The sequence below is a fragment of the Pecten maximus genome, unplaced genomic scaffold, assembly GCF_902652985.1.
Source record: "Pecten maximus unplaced genomic scaffold, xPecMax1.1, whole genome shotgun sequence".
Classification (NCBI taxonomy): domain Eukaryota; kingdom Metazoa; phylum Mollusca; class Bivalvia; order Pectinida; family Pectinidae; genus Pecten; species Pecten maximus.
The window spans coordinates 11,896-38,234 of record NW_022982691.1 but is presented as its reverse complement, the minus strand read 5'-3'; the positions used below and the strand labels follow the sequence as shown (position 1 = coordinate 38,234).

Sequence of the window (26,339 nt, the reverse complement as noted above, 5' to 3'; positions counted from 1 at the left end):
GGCATGTATTACAGGTAAGATAATAAGTCTCTGTTTTACAGGTAAGATATGTCTGTTTTACAGGTAAGATATGTCTCTGTTTTACAGGTAAGATATTAAGTCACTGTTTTACAGGTAAGATATATAAGTCACTGTTTTACAGGTAAGTTAATAAGTCTCTGTTTTACAGGTGAGATAATAAGTCTCTGTTTTACAGGTAAGATATGTCTGTTTTACAGGTAAGATATGTCTCTGTTTTACAGGTAAGATATTAAGTCACTGTTTTACAGGTAAGATATATAAGTCTCTGTTTTACAGGTAAGATAATAAGTCACTGTTTTACAGGTAAGATAATAAGTCTCTGTTTTACAGGTAAGATAATAAGTCTCTGTTTTACAGGTAAGATAAGTCACTGTTTTACAGGTAAAATAAGTCTCTATTTTACAGGTAAGATAATAAGTCTGTTTTACAGGTAAGATAAGTCACTGTTTTACAGGTAAGATAATAAGTCTCTTTTACAGGTAAGATAATAAGTCACTGTTTTACAGGTAAGATAAGTCACTGTTTTACAGGTAAGATAAGTCTCTGTTTTACAGGTAAGATAATAAGTCACTGTTTTACAGGTAAGATAAGTCACTGTTTTACAGGTAAGATAAGTCACTGTTTTACAGGTAAGATAAGTCTCTGTTTTACGGGATCACGTGACACTACACCTGTGGTGGTCAGAAAAACAACGCTCCGACAAATTTCCGCTATTTTGTCGGTATTTGGACATTTGGACATTCGATTTTCGATATGAATGTATAGGAAGCTATTTTCTATCAGTACTAGTCTTCCTAGGAACGTCAGATCCAGTAAAAGTGACTTTAAAGCGTGTTTTGATATGACCATGGATTAACACTACTGGTGGTGACCACCACTCACAGCGACATTCCACGCATTACTTATACATTGTATATCGAACTGTGCACGTACATACTTATAGATCTGTGTACTTGTAACACATTGTACTACCAACATGGGACCACCAGTTAATAGGAAATCTTCTGTAACTAGCAGTGTTGCGGACAGACTGGACGAACTTTCGGCGAAATTGGAGAATTCCGTCACCAAAGAATATATGGACTCCATAGTTTTTAAATTGAAAGAGGACATTCAGACGGAAATTCAGAGACAGAATGAAGAACTTGTCAACTCCTTCAAGCTGCGGATCAACACATTGGAGAGTGAAAATGAGGAACTGAAAGATAAGGTCAGTTTGTTAGAGCAGAGACAGTGTGACTCGGATTACACCATCAATGACCTCGAGTGCAAATTCAATGACCTTGAGCAACAAGGCAGGAAAAATTCAGTAAGAATCTCCGGACTTCACGACCCTTCAGTCAAGGAATCAGTCGAGGACTGTGTGAAAAAGGTAGTGGAATTTTCCAATACCAAGCTGGGAGTATCCTTGAGACCAGAGGACATTGACATAGCACATAGGCTTGGGAAATTCGACAATTCAAGGAAAAGAACTGTTATAGTGAAACTTACACACAGGACGAAGAAGCAAGAACTAGTCAGAGCCAGGAGGATTTTAAAAGGGACAGGCTTAATAGTTTCTGAGGACCTGACTAGATTTAACCAGCAGAGACTCAGTGAAGCATTTAGACTAGACTGTGTGCAAAATTCGTATAGTATCGATGGAAAACTATTTGTAGTCTTGAAGAATGGGAAAAGAAGAAGACTTTTCTATAGTACCAAGCTCACGAAGTCATACTTAGAAAACGATGCCAACTTTAACTACAGCGGTCGTTCGTGACTTTGGGCATGTATATATGCCTGTTCGACCAGTTAGTTTAAATGACGTGTCAAAGTGATTATATATATAAAAAATGTATATATCGCGAGTGAAAGTGTCCGGTTGTATCTAGTGATGTGTAATGAGTGATCTCTATTCTTTTCTCTGGAGTTATATATATTCTTTTCTCTGGAGTTATATATATGCACTCTATACAGAGGTAAGTCAGTTATAAATACTATTATTTTATAACAACCTCATTGTTCTTGGTTAACAAATATAATGAATTACAGAATAGCCCTGCTATAAAATGTATAGGGTCTACCTGTTAAAAATCTATAGCTATGGAACGACTTTCTAACCCCTGATACTAGTTAACTATGTTGCAATAATACGTATAAGCGTAATGAAATTATTTTTGCCAAATATAAAGTGCATAGAATCTACTACATATATTATGTAAAATGTATTTGGGCAGGATTTTTTTTTTATTATTATTTTATTTTATTACTGCTATTACATGTATATTACGTCCTGTGTATGTATACAGTGTACGTTTCTATAACTGTATAAATGAACAGGTTCTAATATATAGGCCTGGTGCATATTTTCAATATTCGGTATATATATATAGTAGTATAATGTCTGTGATAGCTCTCTAATATATATAGGAACCTTTCCAAAAACACAAACCTGGTTTGATAATTATAGTCTACCTTCATTTTATGAACTTCCGGTAGCTTGAATGATTCCCTGAGAAAGCTTTGTTCCTATTGTATTTATATATGTTGTTTTTCATGCGTTTCTTTCTTTTAACACTGTAATATTTTAACGATAAAATTTGCTCGAATATGGTTATCTTGTTATATTTTTGATAGCATTTTTTTTGTTATTTTCGGAAAATTATACTCGGTTTGGGTTTAAAATTTAGATGGGTAGACTTGACTTCCGGTATGGCTGAGGAGGCTTCGCTGTGGTTTGGTGGTCACTACCAACTGACCCCCTTTTTCCCATATGACATTTTATTACTATCTACCTATCTATCTGATCTTTACTTCCTTCTATCTGTTTCTGATCTTTCTATTGAACCAAGAATCTACAATATACTGGCAGGTAAGCAGTAACATCTCTTGTAAGGTATCATGGAAGAAGTCAAAATTCTAACAGCTAACTGTCAGGGTTTGGGTGACAAAAGTAAACGGAAAGACGTTTTTGCATATTTAAGAAGTATGGATTTTAATATTTATTGTTTACAGGATACACATTTCACTGTAGAACTAGAAAATATAATTAGATCAGAATGGGGATACACTTGTCATTTTAGTTCTTACAACTCCAATTCCAGAGGGGTAGCAATTTTAATCAATAATAACTTTGAGATCAAGATTATAAAAGAGAGAAAAGATTTAGGCGGAAATTTTATTGCTCTAGACATTATTGCCAATGAAAAAAGACTCACTCTTATTAATCTATATGGTCCAAACTCTGATACACCAACATTTTATAATAAGGTTCTAGATGTTATACATGAATTTGGTAATGACTCGTCTATTGTCTGTGGAGATTTTAATTTAATTTTGGATCCTGATATAGATTGTACTAACTACAGGCAGGTAAATAACCCTAGGGCTAGAGAAAGAGTTCTAGAGATAATAAATGAACTTGGGCTTATAGATATTTTTAGAAGTCGACATCCAGAATGTAAAAGGTACACTTGGAGGAGGACAAGGCCGGTAAAGCAGGCTAGGTTAGATTATTTTTTAGTTTCCGAAAATCTTATATCTAGTACACATAAAACAAATATTGATCCAGGCTATCGATCTGATCATTCCATGCCATATATAACTTTAGTATTTAACGAATTTAAGAGAGGAAAAGGGTTATGGAAGTTTAATAATTCACTGCTAAACGATTTGAAGTATCTGACACTAATTAATAAACATATAGTAGAAATTAAAACCCAGTATGCTGTACCAATATATAATAAGAATTATTTAGCAGATGTCTCAGATGAAGATATTCAATTTACAATAAATGATCAGCTTTTTTTAGAAACTGTTTTATTTGAAATTAGGGGTAAAACCATTTCTTATTCATCTTATAAGAAAAAACAGAGAGCTAGTGAAGAACAATCCCTTAGAGAGCAAGTAAAAGGATTAGAAGAGCAAGATAATGTTAACTTGGAAGATTTAAATAGATTGAAGGGAGAATTAGAGTCCATCAGAAAACATAAGCTCAAGGGAAATATATTAAGATCTAAGGCTAAATGGGTTGAAGAGGGAGAGAAGCCGTCCAGATATTTTTTTAAATTTAGAAAATAGGAACTTTATTACTAAAATCATACCTATAATTGAAAAAGATGATGGTGAGATAATTAGAAACCAAGAGGAAATTTAAAATGAAGTTAAACAATTTTATGAAAAACTGTATTCAGAGGATAGTGAATTACATGATGTAAACTTAAATGAATATCTTTATTATGATAATATACCAAGATTAAATATTTTAGAATCAAACAGTTTAGAGGGTAATATTACTTACAAGGAGGCTTCTCAAACTCTTAAAAATATGAAGAATAATAAAAGTCCAGGATCAGATGGGTTTACTGTAGAGTTTTTTAAAATGTTTTTGGAAACAGTTAGGGCATTTTGTAGTCAGATCAATTCAACACGGGTTTAATATTGACAAACTTTCAGTAACACAAAGACAGGGGATCATAACTTGATTACCAAAGGGAGATAAGCCAAGGCAGTATATTAAGAATTGGAGACCCATTTCGCTCTTAAACACAGTGTATAAAATTGCCTCAGGTACAGTTGCTACTAGAATAAGAACAGTATTGGATAAAATTATTAACTCGGATCAGTCTGGCTTTATCTCAGGTAGGTATATAGGAGAGAATACAAGAATTATATATGATATTATGCAGTATGCAGATGAAAATGATATTCCTGGGATGCTATTAAATGTTGATTTTGAAAAAGCCTTTGATTCGGTAGGGTGGGTATTCATTGATAAAGTGTTGGAATTTTTCAATTTTGGGAGGGATATAAGAAAATGGATAAATATTTTTCAAAAAGGGGCGAATTCATCAGTTAATCAGGGGGGGAATTTATCTTCATTTTTCAATATTAAACGAGGTTGTCGTCAAGGTGACCCTGTCTCTCCATACCTATTCATTTTATGTGCAGAAGTGCTAGGAATTAGGATAAGGAATAATGTAAATATTCAGGGAATTGATATTGAAGATACTCCTATATTATTGTCTCAGTACGCTGATGATACAAAATGTACATCAGTCATTCTTGATGGGTCAAGAAAGTCATTACAAGAAACATTGGAAGAGTTAAAAAAAATATGCTGAAATATCTGGTCTAAAGATAAACAAGGGTAAGACTGAAGTTATTTGGATAGGTAGTAGAAAATACAGCGAAGAAAAGTTTTGTCCAGAGTGGAATTTACATTGGGGGAAAAGTACATTTACATTATTGGGTATTGAGTTTAATGTAGATTTATATAGAATGGTTAGAATGAATTTTGACAAAAAACTAGTAAAACTTAAATCACTCCTGAGTAACTGGAATAAGCGGATTCTTACACCTATTGGTAAAATGCAAGTTATAAAGTCGTTATTGGTTTCACAACTCAACCACTTATTCATATCATTGCCAAACCCTGATATATCCTTCATTAAAAAATTAAATTCGGAACTTTATAATTTTCTTTGGAACAGTAAAGTTGACAAGGTAAGAAGAGATATTATTGTAAAAGAATATAATGAAGGAGGGCTTAGAATGGTGGATATATATTCTTTTATTAGAGCTTTGAAGTTAACATGGATAAGAAGATTATACTCTAAGTCAAGTAAATGGCAATACATTTTAGCAAAAAATATTGATATAGGCATTTTGGCTAATTGTGGAGCAGAATACATTAAAAAATGTGAATCTAGATGTAAAAATCTGTTTTGGAAAGATGTATTTAAGTCTTGGAGCTGTCTTATAGAGAAAACAACACAATTAAATAGTAAGTATGTTTACCCAATACTGAAAACACCCATTTGGTTTAATAAAGATTTAAAAGTAAATAGAAAAGTAGTATTTTATCAGGGATGGTATAAAAAGGGTATTGTTATACTTCATGATCTTTTGAAACATCCCCACCTATTGACATTTTACAGTTTTCAGGAGTTTACAGCAAAATTCAATGTTAACACAATTTTTTTAACTTACCAGGGTATTATTAATTCCATCAGGGACTTTCTATTGCACAGACAATTTGATAATATTAACTTATCTTATCCCCTTATTCCCAATAATTTAGAAATTTTTCTTAAAAGCAAGAAAGGGTCAAAAGATTTCTACAGCATTCTTTGTAGTAATAAAACCCTACCTACTGGTAAAAGGAAGTGGAACAACTTATTTGAAATAGATGAAGAAACTTGGAGATATATATATTTGACCCCTTTTCGAATTACTAGAAGCTCAAAACTACTGTGGTTACAATATAGAATAAACCAGCACATATTAACAACAAATTCATATTTATTCAAAATTGGTCTAACTGATACGCCATATTGCTTCTTTTGTAAAACAGAAATAGAAACAATAACTCACATATTTTGGGAGTGCAGAGAAGTACAATTTTTTTTTGAACACTTTGAATTTTTGTTAGATGCATTATTGATTCCATTTTCTTTTAATAAACAAACCTTTATTTTTGGCATGCTTAACAACAAAAACATATATTATGCAACAGACAATCTGATTTTACTTATAATGAAACAATATATTTATAGATCAAGATGTTTAGAGCAAAACTTATCAGTAACGGCATTGAAATCCATTATCAAGGATAATTACAGTGTTCTGAAATATATTTGCATTGATAAAGGAAATAGGAGTTTGGAAAAATTTAATACTGATTGGAAAAAATGGAGTAAACTGATAGAAATAACACCCAACCCCTGACAGAAAAACAAAGATGAAATAAAATGTTTTATATGATTTTATTAATAATCTATTAAAGCATTCATAAATAATCTATGCATGTTACTGCAACCTCCAGCATATTATTTAAATTTAATGACACAGAATCTCTCTCTCTCCCCCGCTCTCTCCCCCCCCCCCCCCCCCCCCTCTCTCCTCTCTCCTCCTCTCCCTTCTCGCTTCCTCCTCTCTCCTCTATCTCTCTCACTCTCTCTCCCCCCCCTCTCTCTCTCGTCTCTCTCTCCTCTGCTCTCTCCCCTCTCTCCGTCCCATCTCTCTCTCTCTCTCTCTCTCTCTCTCTCTCTCTCTCTCTCTCTCTCTCTCTCTCTGTGTGCCTGCGTGCGTGTGCGGATGTGTTAAGTGAATGACAGTGTGTGTTTGCATGTAAGGAAGGATGTATGTGTTTTTTAACTGATGATCAGTTAAAAAAAAAAGATACAAATCAACTTACTGTTATAAATATGTTTAGTATCTTCATTAATTAATCAATACAACAAATATTGATACCTGTAAATGATACTGATTATTTCTAATGATGTGGTGGTGATGATGTTAATGAGTAATTGATGGGTGTGATGGGAATGAATAACAGATGGATGATGCTGAATCAATGACTGATAGTTGATTAATGAAAATGATGACTTATACTTATAAAGATGATGTTGATGATTTATTGATGATGAGGATGAAGATGAAGATGATGATGATGATGATGATGAATGGTGATTGATTTATGAAGATAATTTATTGATGATGATGATGATGATGATGAATGATAGTTGATTTATGAAGATGATTTACTGATGGTGATGATGATGATGGATGAATGTGAGAATTTGACATGATGATGATGATGATGGATGAAGGTGAGAATAGACATGATGATGATGATGATGGATGAAGGTGAGAATGGACATCATGATGATGATGATGATGATGATGATGGATGAAGGTGAGAATTGGACATGATGATGATGATGAAGGTGAGAATTGAAGTTGATCAGAGTGAGAAAGATATTATTATAATGATACATGTATACATATTGAATGTATCTGGAAAATAAAAAAGTTACAAAAAAAAGTCTCTGTTTTACAGGTAAGATAAGTCACTGTTTTACAGGTAAGATAAGTCACTGTTTTACAGGTAAGATAAGTCACTGTTTTACAGGTAAGATAAGTCACTGTTTTACAGGTAAGATAAGTCACTGTTTTACAGGTTAGATAAGTCACTGTTTTACAGGTAAGATAAGTCACTGTTTTACAGGTAAGATAAGTCACTGTTTTACAGGTTAGATAAGTCACTGTTTTACAGGTAAGATATATAAGTCACTGTTTTACAGGTAAGATATATAAGTCACTGTTTTACAGGTTAGATAAGTCACTGTTTTACAGGTAAGATATATAAGTCACTGTTTTACAGGTAAGATATATAAGTCACTGTTTTACAGGTAAGATAATAAGTCACTGTTTTACAGGTAAGATAATAAGTCTCTGTTTTACAGGTAAGATGATAAGTCTATGTTTTATAGGTAAGAAAAGTCACTGTTTTCCAGTAAAGATGATAAGTCTACAATGAACAGAGTTTAGCATGGTTAAAATATCTTCATTATTATGTATACCATCAGATGTTAAAACTGAATACATGTGTTCTGAACATTAGACATTTTCTATTTCAGGATACGATTATCAGGGATACCCTGTCACCTGTGATTAAGCTCATATCTTCAACATCTCATAATTTCCCTGGTGGAAGCTCGGTACGAACGTTGGTCTGCCACAAATTCATAGACGTGGTCTTCATCATCGGTTTACGTGTAGGTTTTGAAATGACGAGGAATCACATGAATAAAATCCTGGTTGAGTTTTTTTCCTGCTTTACGCAAGTTCATGGTAACCAGCAGCAACTGACTCAGGTAGCAGCACAGCAAGAGGCTGTGGACCAAGCTCGACCAATCAAATCTCAGGGTAGGTAAAGAATGACTTAAACATGACAATTCATGGATAATAACATTACATTAGAATAGTCTACTATTAAACCAGCTACAGGTAACGTTTATACAACTTTTAAGTATACAATATATATTGATGATATTATTCCTGGTCAGGACTTTGAAATTTAAATTTGTCATTTGTCACTGAATCATTTTGGAAGAAAAACTTATGAATGGGTTTAAAAAGAGTTTCACTACTCCAGTAAAATAGATTTTTGGGCAATCTCTGGCAAAAATGTAACTCTGTGTGTCTTAATGATAATATATTAGATAGAGTCAAGAATGTTTATAATCATCATTATTTTTTATCGCAATGTTTGCTGTTCAATTCAATTTGTCCTAAAGGCCATTTGTATGTAACAAAAACCTGTCTATAAAGGACACCTGTATATAAGAAAAAACTTGTTTATAAATGACACCTGTATATAAGAAAAAACTGTCTATTAAGGATCCCTGTTTATAAGGAAAAGTATTCAATAGACACCTGTATATGAAAAAAAACTGTCTATAAAGGACATGTATATAACAAAAAACCCTGTCTTTTAAGGACACATGTTTTGCATCCCTTTGTATTGCCGTTCATTTTATATGAACTTCTATATAAAGGTCAATTTTTAGCCCACCATCATCAGATGGTGGGCTATTCAAATCGCCCTGCGTCCGTGGTCCGTCGTCCGTCCCTCCGTCCCTCCGTCCGTCCCTCCGTCCATCCGTAAACAATTCTTGTTATCGCTAATCCTCAGAAAGTACTGAAGGGATCTTTCTCAAATTTCATATGTAGGTTCCCCTTGGTGCCTAGTTATGCATATTGCATTTTGAGACCAATCGGAAAACAACATGGCCGACAGGCAGCCATCTTGGATTTTGACAATTGAAGTTTGTTATCGCTATTTCTCAGAAAGTACTGAAGGGATCTTTCTCAAATTTCATATGTAGGTTCCCCTTGGTGCCTAGTTATGCATATTGCATTTTGAGACAAATCGGAAAACAACATGGCCGACAGGCAGCCATCTTGGATTTTGACAATTGAAGTTTGTTATCGCTATTTCTCAGAAAATAATGAAGGGATCTTTCTCAAATTTCATATGTAGGTTCCTCTTGGTGCCTAGTTATGCATATTGCATTTTGAGACCAATCAAAAAACAACATGGCCGACAGGCAGCCATCTTGGATTTTGACAATTGAAGTTTGTTATCGCTATTTCTCAGAAAGTACTGAAGGGATCTCTCTCAAATTTCATATTTAGGTTCCACTTGGTGCCTAGTTATGTATATTGCATTTTGAAACCAATCGGAAAACAACATGGCCGACAGGCAGCCATCTTGGATTTTGACAATTGAAGATTGTTATCGCTATTTCTCTGAAAGTACAGAAGGGATCTTTCTCAAATTTCATATGTAGGTTCCCCTTGGTGCCTAGTTATGCATATTGCGTTTTGAGACCAATCAGAAAACAACATGGCTGACAGGCAGCCATCTTGGATTTTGACAATTTAAGTTTGTTATCACTATTTCTGAGAAAGTACTGAAGGGATCTTTCTCAAATTTCATAAGTAGGTTCCCCTTGGTCCCTTGTATTGCATTTTTGGACCAGTCTGTCCTGAAAACAACCTGGCAAACAAACAGCCATTATCGTTAAATCTCAAATTTCTTATATAGCTTGGATTCCCTTGTTTGAAAAGTACTGGAGGGATGTCTCAATTTGCACAGATTAGTAAAATGAAGGGAAAAGTAGAGAAAAGATCAATCCGACATGGAACCTATGAAGATCATTCAATGGTGGGCGCCAAGATCCCTCTGGGATCTCTTGTCTCAGTTCCTGTGAGTGACCGCTATAGACAGGTTTGACTGTATATAATGATTGTCTACAGCTCAGATCAACAAATCTTTCCTTTCAGCATCAACAGATGACTCGTACTGTAATATAAAGATTGATGGCAGTACAAACGAGTACACTATTGGCACACCAGTCTCCCTTGGCAACTTCATCCCCTCCCCCAGCTCGGGACTCAGCCCGGGGGGTTGGCAATCCTCGAGAAAATCTGTGTATAGTCTCACAGTCACACCATATGATGACCGAGGTAAATATTGCTTAAACTGATTTGATAATAATAATACTTATATATTGTTCATTAATGTCCTTAAAAAATTTTATTTTGAATTTCTAAAATTCCCCCTGGTACTGTTTTGTAAAAAGTGTGATCATTAAATAAATGTAACTATTCACTATCCTGGACTCTTGCTGATGTAGAAATGAATTTACACAGCACTATTTTGAATCATTACCTTTAAAAAATCCAACAAAGCCAAATAGTTTTGTTTTGTAGGTACAGAATGAAAACTCTTTTCTACTCTGGTATATTAGGTATTTGATACCAGTGATGAGGAAAATGGACCACGGAAAATGATATATACAGTATAGTTATGTAAATTTTAATACATTTATGTGATATATTATCTTACAAAGACACCTCTTTTCATATTTTCCATTTTTCTTGTGTTATTTAGAAGATTCCCCAGAGTATGGCACAAAAGACAAAGAAAAAACATTACAGGACCTGGTTGAAGTTTTCTCCCCTGAACTAGCCATGGCATCCTACATACCCTTCTGTCGTATATTTGGCAGGTATGATATTGGTTATTATTACATTGTCAGTTTTGTATCAGATGCTGATTGGTCTACTCTACATCTGATCATGTGTTATTCCATTTAACATTGAACTCCAGTCTGCGACAGTGATAAAACATTGTATTACACACTTGTTCTGTGATGTTGTGTAATTTCACCCAATGATGATTAATGTAGCAGAGATAACCATGATCATCTGATGCCGAGTGCCATTGTATGATATTAAATTGATAAAGTTAGGCAAATCCCATGTTTCTGATTATCAACTGTGGGAAATAATTAGTGTCACTGGTAATGAAAAAAGTACTTTTTATAATTTGTATTTAAAATTAATTTTAATTTTTTAAAGTTAATTGACTCATTTGTAAGTACCCGGTATAGTGTATTGCCTATGTTACAGTATTTACATATCTCATTAGTAAGTACCTGGTATAGTGTATTGCCTATGTTACAGTATCTACATATCTCATTAGTAAGTACATGTACCTGGTATAGTATATTGCCTATGTTACAGTATATACATGTCTCATTAGTAAGTACCAGGTATAGTATATTACCTATGTTACAGTATCTACATATCTCATTAGTAAGTACCAGGTATAGTATATTGCCTTTGTTACAGTATATACATATCTCATTAGTAAGTACCTGGTACAGTGTATTACCTATGTTACAGTATCTACATATCTCATTAGTAAGTACCTGGTACAGTGTATTACCTATGTTACAGTATCTACATATCTCATTAGTAAGTACCTGGTACAGTATATTACCTATGTTAAAGTAGGTACAGTATATGGCCTATGATACAGTATCTACAGATCTCATTAGTAAGTACCTGGTACAGTGTATGGCCTTTGTTACAGTATCTACATGTATCATTAGTAAGTACCTGGTACAGTGTATGGCCTTTGTTACAGTATCTACATGTATCATTAGTAAGTACCTGGTACAGTGTATGGCCTTTGTTACAGTATCTACATATCTCATTAGTAAGTACCTGGTACAGTGTATGGCCTATGTTACAGTATTTACATATCTCATTAGTAAGTACCTGGTACAGTGTATGGCCTTTGTTACAGTATCTACATATCTCATTAGTAAGTACCTGGTACAGTGTATGGCCTATGTTACAGTATTTACATATCTCATTAGTAAGTACCTGGTATAGTGTATTGCCTATGTTACAGTATCTACATATCTCATTAGTAAGTACCTGGTATAGTGTATTGCCTATGTTACAGTATCTACATGGAGCATTGCTTACCTAATGATGACATGATCAGACAGCTCTGCTCCCAGTATGATGGGGAACTCAGTCCCACCCAGAGTAGCGACTCTGAACCACCGTCCCCTGTACATGAAGGTAGGCCATATCATACAATTATTGTCCTTTAACAGGGATTTTCTGTGATTCTGTCAAACAATCTTGTTTCAGGCAAAATATTCTTATTCTTTTACATTATACAGTTATCAAATGGGTATGAGAGCAATAACTTTTGCCCAAATTACCCCATTTGATAACTGTTTTATTATACCTCTACGTTTTCTCTATATAAAAGTAGTTATTTGCTATCGAAGATCATTTACAGCTTCATCATCCAGAAAGAAATGTTAGGCTACCGTTTGCAACAAACACACAATCTGTGTCAATTAAGCGCTTGCATGTCGTTGTGTCTTTCAAACGTTCTGACGACGTTACAGCAGGGGGGTGACAGTTTGCCGTGTGACAGTTTTTTCGAACTGTCTCACGGTGTGATAGTCCTGGAAACACATGCGCAATCCTCTCGAGGCTGATAGTCAAATTATCACATTACTTTTATATAGAGAAAAAAATGTAAAGGTATAATAAAATTGTATGGAAATTGAAAAAAACCCAATATAAACAATTATTACATTAATTTTCAAATTCTTCGATTTCACCCAATTACCTGCCTTGCTGGTTATATATCAGAAAAATAATTTGATATGATATATCATATTAATTATGATGTCACATTGCGCCAAATGTCACTTAAAGATGAGAGACAAGATAGAAAAACCTAGCACTGGTATCGTGTGAGATTTCGCTAACAGAAATGCTGCTTCTACATGTAACAGTTATATGAACTAATCAGTCTTTTTCGTCTGGATGGAAGCACACGAAAGAATATAACTACGTATTCATTTGATATTATCCAGATAATTTCTTTATAAATATATGTGGAAGAATTTGGTATTAACTTGAGACTTAAATACCCTGATGTCATAGAATTTTCTTAATTAATCAAAGTAATTAACAAGTAGAATGTTATCAGTAATCAATGGTAGGTATGGTAATGGTAACATTTTCAGTAAGTTTGGGCCTCTGTCTCCCATGTTTAGCCACACCTGTCCTGGGAATCGGGAGTAACGTAGCTTTGCTAGGCAACAGGATCCAGCTCACCTCCAGTACAGCACAGGGGTCAGACGCTTTCAAGGTCGGACCTATACACAGGAACTCTCGCATACTCAGGGTGGATCCGGATGAAACCAGGATGTAATTGTTTTCACATATTGTCCTTTGATATTTAAAATGAATTGGCTTGTATTGAATTCATGCCTTTACATTTAATTGCTATTTACTTATATTGTGTCATTGGAATTGGTCTTATTGTTCTAGGATCAAATTTGTACATGATAGTAAATTGTAATAATTATATACATGTACTGTTTATAAGTAGAATGTCAATAATTCAATATTTAATATTTCTGTTCCATTTATCTAAATTATTTTGATCTAAACATTTCACGAAATAAAACATCCATAATACTATAAAAAACAGTAAGATTGTGGTATTTCGTTGAGATTTTGACTATTGAAGTAGAAATGTAGAATAAATTCCTTGTACTCCAGGTAAAAGGGGGGACTCTGAGCAATGTTTACTTCGAGCTCTCCTGATATCAAATGCATGTACCTCCAAGTTTAAATGGTGACCCATATTTTCAATCAGTCTATCAAATTTGACCATTTTAGATGATTATAGGGCATCGTGTTATGATATTTAAACTAGCATACAGGGGAGGAAGGGTTTCTTCAAATGAATATGTCTTGACCAACCTTTCAAAGTCACAAAAATCAAATATGTTAAATATATTTTTTTGATATATATATGTAAGATATAGTTGAGTAACAAAATTACAAGTGAAGACATTTATATTTGTACAGTGAACAGAAGGAGCATCAGAAGCGGCGACATCTGAGGGGGAACTGGCTCGCTTACTGGGAACATGAACTAGGTAAGTAGATACACTGGAAATTGAGGAAGAGTTTGGAACTAGACTGGTAAAGGGGACACACTGACAAGTTAAAATTTCAGGTTTGGGACGGGGTACAATACATCAGGTTAGTGGTGAGGTGGGGACTGGGTACAATACTTCGGGTTAGTGGTGAGGTGGGGACTGGGTACAATACTTCAGGTTAGTGGTGAGGTGGGGACTGGGTACAATACATCAGGTTAGTGGTGAGGTGGGGACTGGGTACAATACATCAGGTTAGTGGTGAGGTGGGGACTGGGTACAATACATCAGGTTAGTGGTGAGGTGGGGACTGGGTACAATACATCAGGTTAGTGGTGAGGTGGGGACTGGGTACAATACATCAGGTTAGTGGTGAGGTGGGGACTGGGTACAATACATCAGGTTAGTGGTGAGGTGGGGACTGGGTACAATACATCAGGTTAGTGGTGAGGTGGGGACTGGGTACAATACTTCGGGTTAGTGGTGAGGTGGGGACTGGGTACAATACTTCAGGTTAGTGGTGAGGTGGGGACTGGGTATAATACATCAGGTTAGTGGTGAGGTGGGGACTGGGTACAATACTTCGGGTTAGTGGTGAGGTGGGGACTGGGTATAATACATCGGGTTAGTGGTGAGGTGGGGACTGGGTACAATACATCAGGTTAGTGGTGAGGTGGGGACTGGGTACAATACTTCAGGTTAGTGGTGAGGTGGGGACTAGGTATAATACATCAGGTTAGTGGTGAGGTGGGGACTGGGTACAATACTTTGGGTTAGTGGTGAGGTGGGGGACTGGGTACATACTTCAGGTTAGTGGTGAGGTGGGGACTGGGTACAATACATCATGTTAGTGGTGAGGTGGGGACTAGGTACAATACATCAGGTTAGTGGTGAGGTGGGGACTGGGTACAATACTTCAGGTTAGTGGTGAGGTGGGGACTGGGTACAATACATCGGGTTAGTGGTGAGGTGGGGACTGGGTACAATACATCGGGTTAGTGGTGAGGTGGGGACTGGGTACAATACATCGGGCTAGTGATGAGGTGGGGACTGGGTACAATACATCAGGTTAGTGGTGAGGTGGGGACTGGGTACAATACTTCAGGTTAGTGGTGAGGTGGGGGACTGCGTACAATACATCAGGTTAGTGGTGAGGTGGGGACTGGGTACAATACTTCAGGTTAGTGGTGAGGTGGGGACTGGGTACAATACTTCAGGTTAGTGGTGAGGTGGGGATTGGGTACAATACTTCAGGTTAGTGGTGAGGTGGGGATTGGGTACAAAACATCAGGTTAGTGGTGAGGTGGGGACTGGGTACAATACTTCAGGTTAGTGGTGAGGTGGGGACTGGGTACAATACATTGGGTTAGTGGTGAGGTGGGGACTGGGTACAATACATCAGGTTAGTGGTGAGGTGGGGACTGGGTACAATACTTTGGGTTAGTGGTGAGGTGGGGACTGGGTACAATACATCAGGTTAGTGATGAGTCGGGGACTGGGTACAATACATCAGGTTAGTGGTGAGGTGGGGACTGGGTACAATACATCAGGTTAGTGGTGAGGTGGGGACTGGGTACAATACATCAGGTTAGTGGTGAGGTGGGGGACTGGGTACAATACATCAGGTTAGTGGTGAGGTGGGGACTGGGTACAATACATCAGGTTAGTGGTGAGGTGGGGACTGGGTACAATACATCAGGTTAGTGGTGAGGTGGGGACTGGGTACAATACATCAGGTTAGTGGTGAGGTGAGGGACTGGGTACAATACATCAGGTTAGTGGTGAGGTGGGGACTGGGTACAATACTTCAGGTTAGTGGTGAGGTGGGGACTGGGTACAATACTTCAGGTTAGTGGTGAGGTGGGGACTGGGTATAATACATCAGGTTAGTGGTGAGGTGGGGACTAGGTACAATACATCGGGTTAGTGGTGAGGTGGGGACTGGGTACAATACATCAGGTTAGTGGTGAGGTGGGGACTGGGTACAATACATCAGGTTAGTGGTGAGGTGGGGACTGGGTACAATACATCAGGTTAGTGGTGAGGTGGGGACTGGGTACAATACATTAGGTTAGTGGTGAGGTGGGGACTGGGTACAATACATCAGGTTAGTGGTGAGGTGGGGACTGGGTACAATACATCAGGTTAGTGGTGAGGTGGGGACTGGGTACAATACTTCAGGTTAGTGGTGAGGTGGGGACTGGGTACAATACATCAGGTTAGTGGTGAGGTGGGAACTGGGTACAGTACATCAGGTTAGTGGTAAGGTGGGGACTGGGTACAATACATCGGGTTAGTGGTGAGGTGGGGACTGGGTACAATACATCAGGTTAGTGGTGAGGTGGGGACTGGGTACAATACATCAGGTTAGTGGTGAGGTGGGGACTGGGTACAATACATCAGGTTAGTGGTGAGGTGAGGGACTGGGTACAATACATCAGGTTAGTGGTGAGGTGGGGACTGGGTACAATACTTCAGGTTAGTGGTGAGGTGGGGACTGGGTACAATACTTCAGGTTAGTGGTGAGGTGGGGACTGGGTATAATACATCAGGTTAGTGGTGAGGTGGGGACTAGGTACAATACATCGGGTTAGTGGTGAGGTGGGGACTGGGTACAATACATCAGATTAGTGGTGAGGTGGGGACTGGGTACAATACATCAGGTTAGTGGTGAGGTGGGGACTGGGTACAATACATCAGGTTAGTGGTGAGGTGGGGACTGGGTACAATACATTAGGTTAGTGGTGAGGTGGGGACTGGGTACAATACATCAGGTTAGTGGTGAGGTGGGGACTGGGTACAATACATCAGGTTAGTGGTGAGGTGGGGACTGGGTACAATACTTCAGGTTAGTGGTGAGGTGGGGACTGGGTACAATACATCAGGTTAGTGGTGAGGTGGGAACTGGGTACAGTACATCAGGTTAGTGGTAAGGTGGGGACTGGGTACAATACATCGGGTTAGTGGTGAGGTGGGGACTGGGTACAATACATCAGGTTAGTGGTGAGGTGGGGACTGGGTACAATACATCAGGTTAGTGGTGAGGTGGGGACTGGGTACAATACATCTTGTTAGTGGTGAGGTGGGGGACTGGGTACAATACTACAGGTTAGTGGTGAGGTGGGGACTGGGTACAATACATCAGGTTAGTGGTGAGGTGGGGACTGGGTACAATACATCAGGTTAGTGGTGAGGTGGGGACTCGGTACAATACATCAGGTTAGTGGTGAGGTGAGGACTGGGTACAATACTTCAGGTTAGTGGTGAGGTGGGGACTGGGTACAATACTTTGGGTTAGTGGTGAGGTGGGGACTGGGTACAATACTACAGGTTAGTGGTGAGGTGGGGACTGGGTACAATACATCAGGTTAGTGGTGAGGTGGGGACTGGGTACAATACATCAGGTTAGTGGTGAGGTGGGGACTCGGTACAATACATCAGGTTAGTGGTGAGGTGAGGACTGGGTACAATACTTCAGGTTAGTGGTGAGGTGGGGACTGGGTACAATACTTTGGGTTAGTGGTGAGGTGGGGACTGGGTACAATACATCAGGTTAGTGGTGAGGTGGGGACTGGGTACAATACATCAGGTTAGTGGTGAGGTGGGTACTGGGTACAATACTTCAGGTTAGTGGTGAGGTGGGGGACTGGGTACAATACATCAGGTTAGTGGTGAGGTGGGGACTGGGTACAATACATCAGGTTAGTGGTGAGGTGGGGACTGGGTACAATACTTCGGGTTAGTGGTGAGGTGGGGACTGGGAAAAATACTACAGGTTAGTGGTGAGGTGGGGACTGAGGAGTGTCGGATAAATGGATGAGGGGGCTGGTGTTGGATGGGTTTAAGTTTGACAGACTGCCTTCAGTTACTGAATGCTGAGTGTGTAGTAATTTCTTGTTGTATATTTCTGCACTTGAGATGTTCTCAGTGTTCCCGTACTGATGTTGATGTCCCTGCCCTGCAGGTAGAGCATATACATTGTACCTGCTGCCCCCATTGCATGATCTTAAGATGTGACTAAATTGGGGATCTTATGTCATCTCTTTTTTCTTAACAATTTCCTCTTCCTAATGTCTCCCTTGACAATACCTCACTTTTGGCCTTTAGTTGAGCATTCTTCCCTGTGAGGAAGGCTTTGGGTTCTGTCCCCTAGCCGAGACATACCAGAGGCTTTAAAAATGGTAGTTGCTACTCCTGCTTAGCGCTCAGAATTTTGGTAGTGGGACGACTGGTTTGCCTTCCAAAACACATATAGGCACTCACACACAACACACATACATGTCACTCGCACTGGAGGCTGTCCTTAAATGACCTTAGCTGTTGATAGAAAACCAAACCAAAGTGTTGATGTCCAGCATTTAAGAAATTGAAGAAAAGACATTTTGTGGTAAAACCTCGTGACATGTTTATGTTTGCAGGTCTGAGTGAGAGGGACACTATGTTCAACTTTAAACAGATCAAGCTACAAACATTTGAAGGCCACAGTAGTAGTATCCGGTCACTGACCGTACTGGACAATGAAAACTCCTTCATCACTGCCAGCAAGGACAAAACGGTCAAGCTCTGGTCCATAAAGAGCTATGGGGATGGTGCCCACAAGTATGTGTAGAAAGGCTTATTGTTTTTATGGTTATCAGCTGTGGTAGAACATATATAGAGAATACAGGGTCAGTGTCTCGCCAAAGCTCACCACTTTTCCCTTTCCTTACTCTCGCAAAATATACAGCTTATATTTTAAGACACTGACCATGTATTCTATTTATCATGCAACAATCATCAAAAATAAGCATTTTTAAATGAAACAGTATCAGCATTGTCCCAAATACAATGTATGTTTGCCTTTTAAATGTTGTTTCACTTGGAAGTAGGTCAGTTGAATTGACGCACGTGCTAAGATTCTAAAATACAGTTTTTTTCCTGTCACTGTCGTAACAGCAAAAATATAAATGGTGTGTGTAATTCCAACAATGCGGTGCCAGTTGCAGGATAATATGATATACATATGGGTGGGGGTTGGTTCATACCAGAACCAGAAATTACTTCAGTTTTCTTGGCTGATATTCACAGGTTGGTTACTTTTTCCAACTAATATAAAGTCTACACTATGCAACTTCAATGGCAAATTTTGGAATTGCTTTCAATTTTTGCATCACCCAGACATTTAAGAGTGTAAATTTATTAATATATTGATGTGACAATATTGTATGATGAATTGTTATTTTAAAGTTTCCAATGTCATTCAACATAACATATTTTCTTTAACTCATAAAATTATACATATTTGTTTCAGAAGCAAATGTCAGTGGACCTATCAACATCATAAGAAGTCTGTGTTTTCTGTAGCCTACCTCGAGTCTGTGAGACTTGTAGCCTCCTGTGATAGTACTGTCCATGTAAGTCAAGTAGTTCTTACATAAAAAAAACTTTTGAATGATTTTTTTTAGCTTTTTGAAGTTACTCTATAGCTACATATACATGTAGATGGGTGTTTAAAATTTCATTGTTCAAACACGTTCAGTCGAACCACATTATCTCAAAGTCATTGGGGTCAGGAAAAAACTTCCAGAGGAAATGGGATATATTTTACATAGAATTTTTACTGTCGTAACTGAATGGTTACTTTGAGTTAAGCAGAGTTTTTGAGTTATCAGGGTTTGAGATAACAAGATTTAATAGTGTTTGTTCTTTTGAGTTGATAAATATGTGAAAATTTTACAATAACTGGAATGCAGGATATCAGTATTTAATTGGTTCATTAACTAATTTTGGCTTTGGTTGATTTAGATCTGGGACCCGTTTACGGGAGATATAGTCCGCCGCCTTGAATCATCCCGGTACAGCCCTGTGACTGCGCTAATTCCTTGTCCCTCGCCAAGCACAATGATCATCACTGCCACGAATGACTCCACTCTTAGGTAATCATGTGATCACTCTTCTGATAACAGTAGCCGGTGAAACATTTGCCACAAATGACTCCACTTTTCAATAATCATGTAATCGCTCTCCTGATAACAGTAGCCGGTGAAACATTTGCCACAAATGACTCCACTTTTCAATAATCATGTGGTCGCTCTCCTGATAACAGTAGCCGGTGAAACATTAGCAGCGAGATATCATTTGTAAAAGAAAAAATAAATTATCATTGTAAATATTAGTAACAATATGGTACATGTATCAGGGGTTTAGAAGATTTGTTTTTATACATTGATTGATTTGTGTTTGTGTAGGTTCCTAGACCTGCGAGCAGCCAGTTATGCCCACGAGTACAAGTGTACAACAAGCACTGCAGGTATCTAGACACAGGGTCCTTGTGGGAAATATGGTCTTGTACAATGTAACGTAGGTCAAGGTCACAGATTCAGTTCCTTAAAACTACAAGGTTACGATTGTTTATGTAATCTATACAAAGAATAATTCATGTACGTTGTATACAAGTAAGAAGTTATATATTAACTGATCATGACACAGTTGAAGAAATAGTAAAACAAAGTAAGTGTTACAACATAATGAATAGTCAATTCAACATTGTTTCATTTATGTGTTGGGCAGGTCTGACTTACAATGTTCAATATCTTTTCTCTGTTTCATAAAGCCTGTTTCCCTGTGTGATATTCAGCAGTACAAATCTAATTCTTTGGGGGAATGTTTTGTTAGGATGATGGGAATTGCTGTGTTGAATATGTATCACCTTGATACAATAAGATATTTTTGATATTTGTTTTGCTGTTTGCTTACCTTGCTGAAAAGGGGAAAGTGATTTTATGCCATTGTGAAGTGTTTGTCATCACTGTGGTGTCAACTTTTTCATTTAAATGAATTCAGCTCTAAATTCAAAGTTTGCAAAAAGAAATGACTTTATCCTATATTCATGGTCATGGGTCAAAAAACATTCAGACGACTTCTTCAAAATTGAAATGGCTTTGAATCATGATACAAGTATTTGGCTTGTTCATTGTTCAACAAATGCGAAAAGCTATTATCTTGACCCAAATTAAAGGTTACAGGAGTCAAATTTGTTCTGACAATTTAACAACTTCTGATTAACTAAAAGGCAGTGTATTATAGTGAGTCCTAGGAGAGTGATACAGGCCCATTGGGCCTCTTGTTGATCACTCCAGTTTGTGTGATGGTCAGCAGGACTTCCATGATTCAGTATAAGATAAATGTGATCTGCTTTCATCTGACAGGCTTGATTCGTTGTGTGACGGTCAGTCCGGACAGCCATTGGGTGTCAGTAGGATTCTCCTCAGGAATGTTGTCCATCATAGACCTCCGCACTGGCATAATGATGAAGTCCTGGAAAGGTCACGAAGGCGACATCTTACAGGTCAGTAAATCATTTTATACTCCCGACCCCAACTTACTGATGGGGTGTAATCACTTTTGTCTGTGCATCCATGCGTGCCCCCATCCATCTGTTGTATACGATTGCGTATCTCATGAATTCCATTATTCTCTGTAGATGAAGGCGTACAATAAAACAACCTTCCTCACCTCGTCTTTTGACCAGACCATGAAGATCTGGAACACGGAGGACTCTAAGGACCTTCCCTGTCTCAAGGGTAAGCAAGGACTTCTGGACTATACAATAAAACTGTAAAACACTGCCCTCCTAAGACCTTAGTTTTAATTCTTACTCATGCTTTCTGAATCAGCAATTTTAAAAAATGTGTTTAAAAGTCTAATTTTTAAGTACCAAATTGAATATTTTCAGAATAAATTATTGGCAGTATAAAGAAGGGTTCCTGTACTCTCTTGTTTCAGAGGGTATATATCACCTCTATTGAAGCCATGTGTAATCTGTCTACAAGGTGCGTTTAGGTCATATGTATGGAACATGTTTTTTTATTTCAGGTCAAAGTGAACCAGTCCATTGCATGTCTCTCTACAAAAACCAGATAATCTCAGGGACCACTGGTAATAAAATAGGAGTCCATGCTTCTATAGAGAACCAGGTAAGGCCTTATAGATACTGTTACTCTTCTATAGAGAACCAGGTAAGATTCTATAGAGAACCAGGTAGGATTCTATGGAGAACCAGTTAAGGCTCTATAGATACTGTTACTCTTCTATAGAGAACCAGGTAAGACTATATAGATACTGTTACTCTTCTATAGAGAACCAGGTAAGTCTCTATAGATACTGTTACTCTTCTATAGAGAACCAGGTAAGGCTCTATAGGGTAGATACTGTTACTCTTCTATAGAGAACCAGGTAAGACTATATAGATACTGTTACTCTTCTATAGAGAACCAGGTAAGGCTCTATAGGGTAGATACTGTTACTCTTCTATAGAGAACCAGGTAAGGCTCTATAGAGTAGATACTGTTACTCTTCTATAGAGAACTAGGTAAAGCTCTATAGAGTAGATACTGTTACTCTTCTATAGAGAACCAGGTAAGGCTCTATAGAGTAGATACTGTTACTCTTCTATAGAGAACTAGGTAAGGCTCTATAGAGTAGATACTGTTACTCTTCTATAGAGAACCAGGTAAGACTCTATAGAGTAGATACTGTTACTCTTCTATAGAGAACAAGGTAAGACTCTATAGATATTGCTACTCTTCTATAGAGAACTGGGTAAGACTATATAGAGTAGATACTGTTACTCTTCTATAGAGAACCAGGTAAGGCCCTATAGATACTGTTACTCTTCTATAGAGAACCAGGTAAGACTATATAGGTTAAATACTGTTACTCTTCTATAGAGAACCAGGTAAGACTCTATAGGGTAGATACTGTTACTCTTCTATAAAGAACCAGGTAAGACTATAGAGTAGATACTGTTACTCTTCTATAGAGAACCAGGTAAGACTCTATAGAGTAGATACTGTTACTCTTCTATAGAGAACCAGGTAAGGCTCTATAGATACTGTTACTCTTCTATAGAGAACCAGGTAAGGCTCTATAGATACTGTTACTCTTCTATAGAGAACCAGGTAAGACTCTATAGAGTAGATACTGTTACTCTTCTATAGAGAACCAGGTAAGGCTCTATAGAGCAGATACTGTTACTCTTCTATAGAGAACTAGGTAAGGCTCTATAGAGTAGATACTGTTACTCTTCTATAGAGAACCAGGTTAGGCTCTATAGAGTAGATACTGTTACTCTTCTATAGAGAACCAGGTAAGGCTCTATAGAGTAGATACTGTTACTCTTCTATAGAGAACCAGGTAAGACTCTATAGAGTAGATACTGTTACTCTTCTATAGAGAACAAGGTAAGGCTCTATAGAGTAGATACTGTTACTCTTCTATAGAGAACCAGGTAAGGCCCTATAGATACTGTTACTCTTCTATAGAGAACTGGGTAAGACTATATAGAGTAGATACTGTTACTCTTCTATAGAGAACCAGGTAAGGCTCTATAGAGTAGATACTGTTACTCTTCTATAGAGAACTAGGTAAGGCTCTATAGAGTAGATACTGTTACTCTTCTATAGAGAACTGGGTAAGACTCTATAGAGTAGATACTGTTACTCTTCTATAGAGAACCAGGTAAGACTCTATAGAGTAGATACTGTTACTCTTCTATAGAGAACCAGTAAGACTCTATAGAGTAGATACTGTTACTCTTCTATAGAGAACCAGGTAAGACTCTATAGATACCGTTACCCTTCTATAGAGAACCAGGTAAGGCTCTATAGAGTAGATACTGTTACTCTTCTATAGAGAACCAGGTAAGGCTCTATAGAGTAGATACTGTTACTCTTCTATAGAGAACAAGGTAAGACCCTATAGAGTAGATACTGTTACTCTTCTATAGAGAACCAGGTAAGGCCCTATAGATACTGTTACTCTTCTATAGAGAACCAGGTAAGACTCTATAGAGTAGATACTGTTACTCGTCTATAGAGAACCGGGTAAGACTCTATAGAGTAGATACTGTTACTCTTCTATAGAGAACCAGGTAAGACTCTATAGATTAAATACTGTTACTCGTGTTCAGTGTCACATTTATCAGGAGTTGACAAGATTATTTTATGTCAAGTTTTAACTCCCTATAGAGAAAATACTGTTACTTGTGTACAAAATTACATTGATCAGAAGTAAACAAGATTATTGTATGTCAAGTTTTTACTCCATATGTCAAGTTTCAACTCCATATGTTGAATTTTAACTCCATATACAGTAGATACTGTTACTTCTCTACAACGTTACATCTATCAGTAGACAGAATTATTGTATGTCAGGATTTCAATCTTTAAGAAGAACTTTTGTGTCTACATAATTGTGATTATGGTTTTAAAAGAAATTGTGATACTCAAGGTTTAAATTTTAGTATAAGATACATCATTAACCAGTTATCTTTTGTTTGATTTGGCAGGCTTCCTTCACTGTTACTAAACTGAAGGCAGACACTTTTAAAGGCGTCCTGACAAGCATGGCCATTCTACCGATGAACAGGACAGTATTACTTGGGGCAGACAATGGTAGTGTCCGCCTGTTGTGTTGAACAAGACTACATAATGAGGCATTTTTCGGCTTTATTGAACATAAACATATATTCTGTCTGACAATGGTCGTGTCCATGTCATTTGACATTAACACACTCTTATGGGTTTTTTCAAACATGAGCTGTGTGACTAGGGATTGAAAATGTCTGAAACGTAGATACTCTAATCTATAATTCTTTGTTAATTGACAGTCTGCAGACTCTAACACAGAACTCATGTGTAGTCTGGAGTCTACATAATCTTAACACAGACCTTAATGTATAGTCTGGAGTCTAACACAGACTTAATGTATAGTCTGGAGTCTAACACAGACTTTATGTGTAGTCTGGAGTCTAACACAGACTTAATGTATAGTCTGGAGTCTAACACAGAACTCAATGTGTAGTCTGGAGTCTACAGACTCTAACACACAACTTAATATCTACACACTCTAACACACAACTTAATGTCTACAGACTCTTACACACAACTTAATATCTACACACTCTAACACACAACTTAATGTCTACAGACTCTAACACACAACCTAATGTCTACACACACTAACACACAACCTAATGTCTACACACTCTAACTCACAACTTAATGTCTACAGACTCTAACACACAACTTAATGTCTACAGACTCTAACACACAACTTTATGTCACAGACTCTAACACATAACTTAATGTCTACAGACTCTAACACACAACTTATTGTCTACAGACTCTAACACACAACTTAATGTCTACAGACTCTAACACACAACTTAATGTCTACACACTCTAACACACAACTTAATGTCTACACACTCTAACACACAACTTAATGTCACAGACTCTAACATACAACTTAATGTCGACAGACTCTAACACACAACTTAATGTCTACACACTCTAACACACAACTTAATGTCTACACACTCTAACACACAACTTAATGTCACAGACTCTAACACACAACTTAATGTCTACAGACTCTAACACACAACTTAATGTTTACACACTCTAACACACAACTTAATGTCTACACACTCTAACACACAACTTAATGTCTACACACTCTAACACACAACTTAATGTCTACACACTCTAACACACAACTTAATGTCTACACACTCTAACACACAACTTAATGTCTACACACTCTAACACACAACTTAATGTCTACAGACTCCAACACACAACTTAATGTCTACACACTCTAACACACAACTTAATGTCTACACACTCTAACACACAACTTAATGTCTACAGACTCTAACACACAACTTAATGT

The 26,339-nt window shown here is 37.3% G+C and overlaps 2 protein-coding genes across 2 annotated transcripts; both read left to right on the top strand.

The window, feature by feature from the left end:
* Nucleotides 1-779: 779 nt before the first annotated feature.
* LOC117320790 lies at nt 780-1,825 on the top strand (the record flags this gene model as incomplete). The annotated part of the gene is given in 1 exon segment (XM_033875278.1): nt 780-1,825. A coding segment is annotated over 1 exon segment (783 nt). The 3' UTR covers nt 1,781-1,825.
* Nucleotides 1,826-7,656: 5,831 nt separating this feature from the next.
* On the top strand, nt 7,657-25,884 carry LOC117320789 (WD repeat-containing protein 81-like). The gene is made up of 16 exons (XM_033875276.1): nt 7,657-7,699; nt 8,088-8,139; nt 8,408-8,712; nt 10,636-10,818; nt 11,246-11,363; nt 12,611-12,732; nt 13,731-13,884; nt 14,554-14,624; nt 19,043-19,223; nt 19,915-20,017; nt 20,409-20,539; nt 20,852-20,913; nt 21,812-21,951; nt 22,087-22,186; nt 22,479-22,579; nt 24,952-25,884. Exons 1-16 carry the CDS (start codon nt 7,657-7,659, stop codon nt 25,078-25,080), a joined length of 1,995 nt encoding a protein of 664 aa, XP_033731167.1. The 3' UTR covers nt 25,081-25,884.
* The last annotated feature ends 455 nt before the right edge of the window (nt 25,885-26,339 follow it).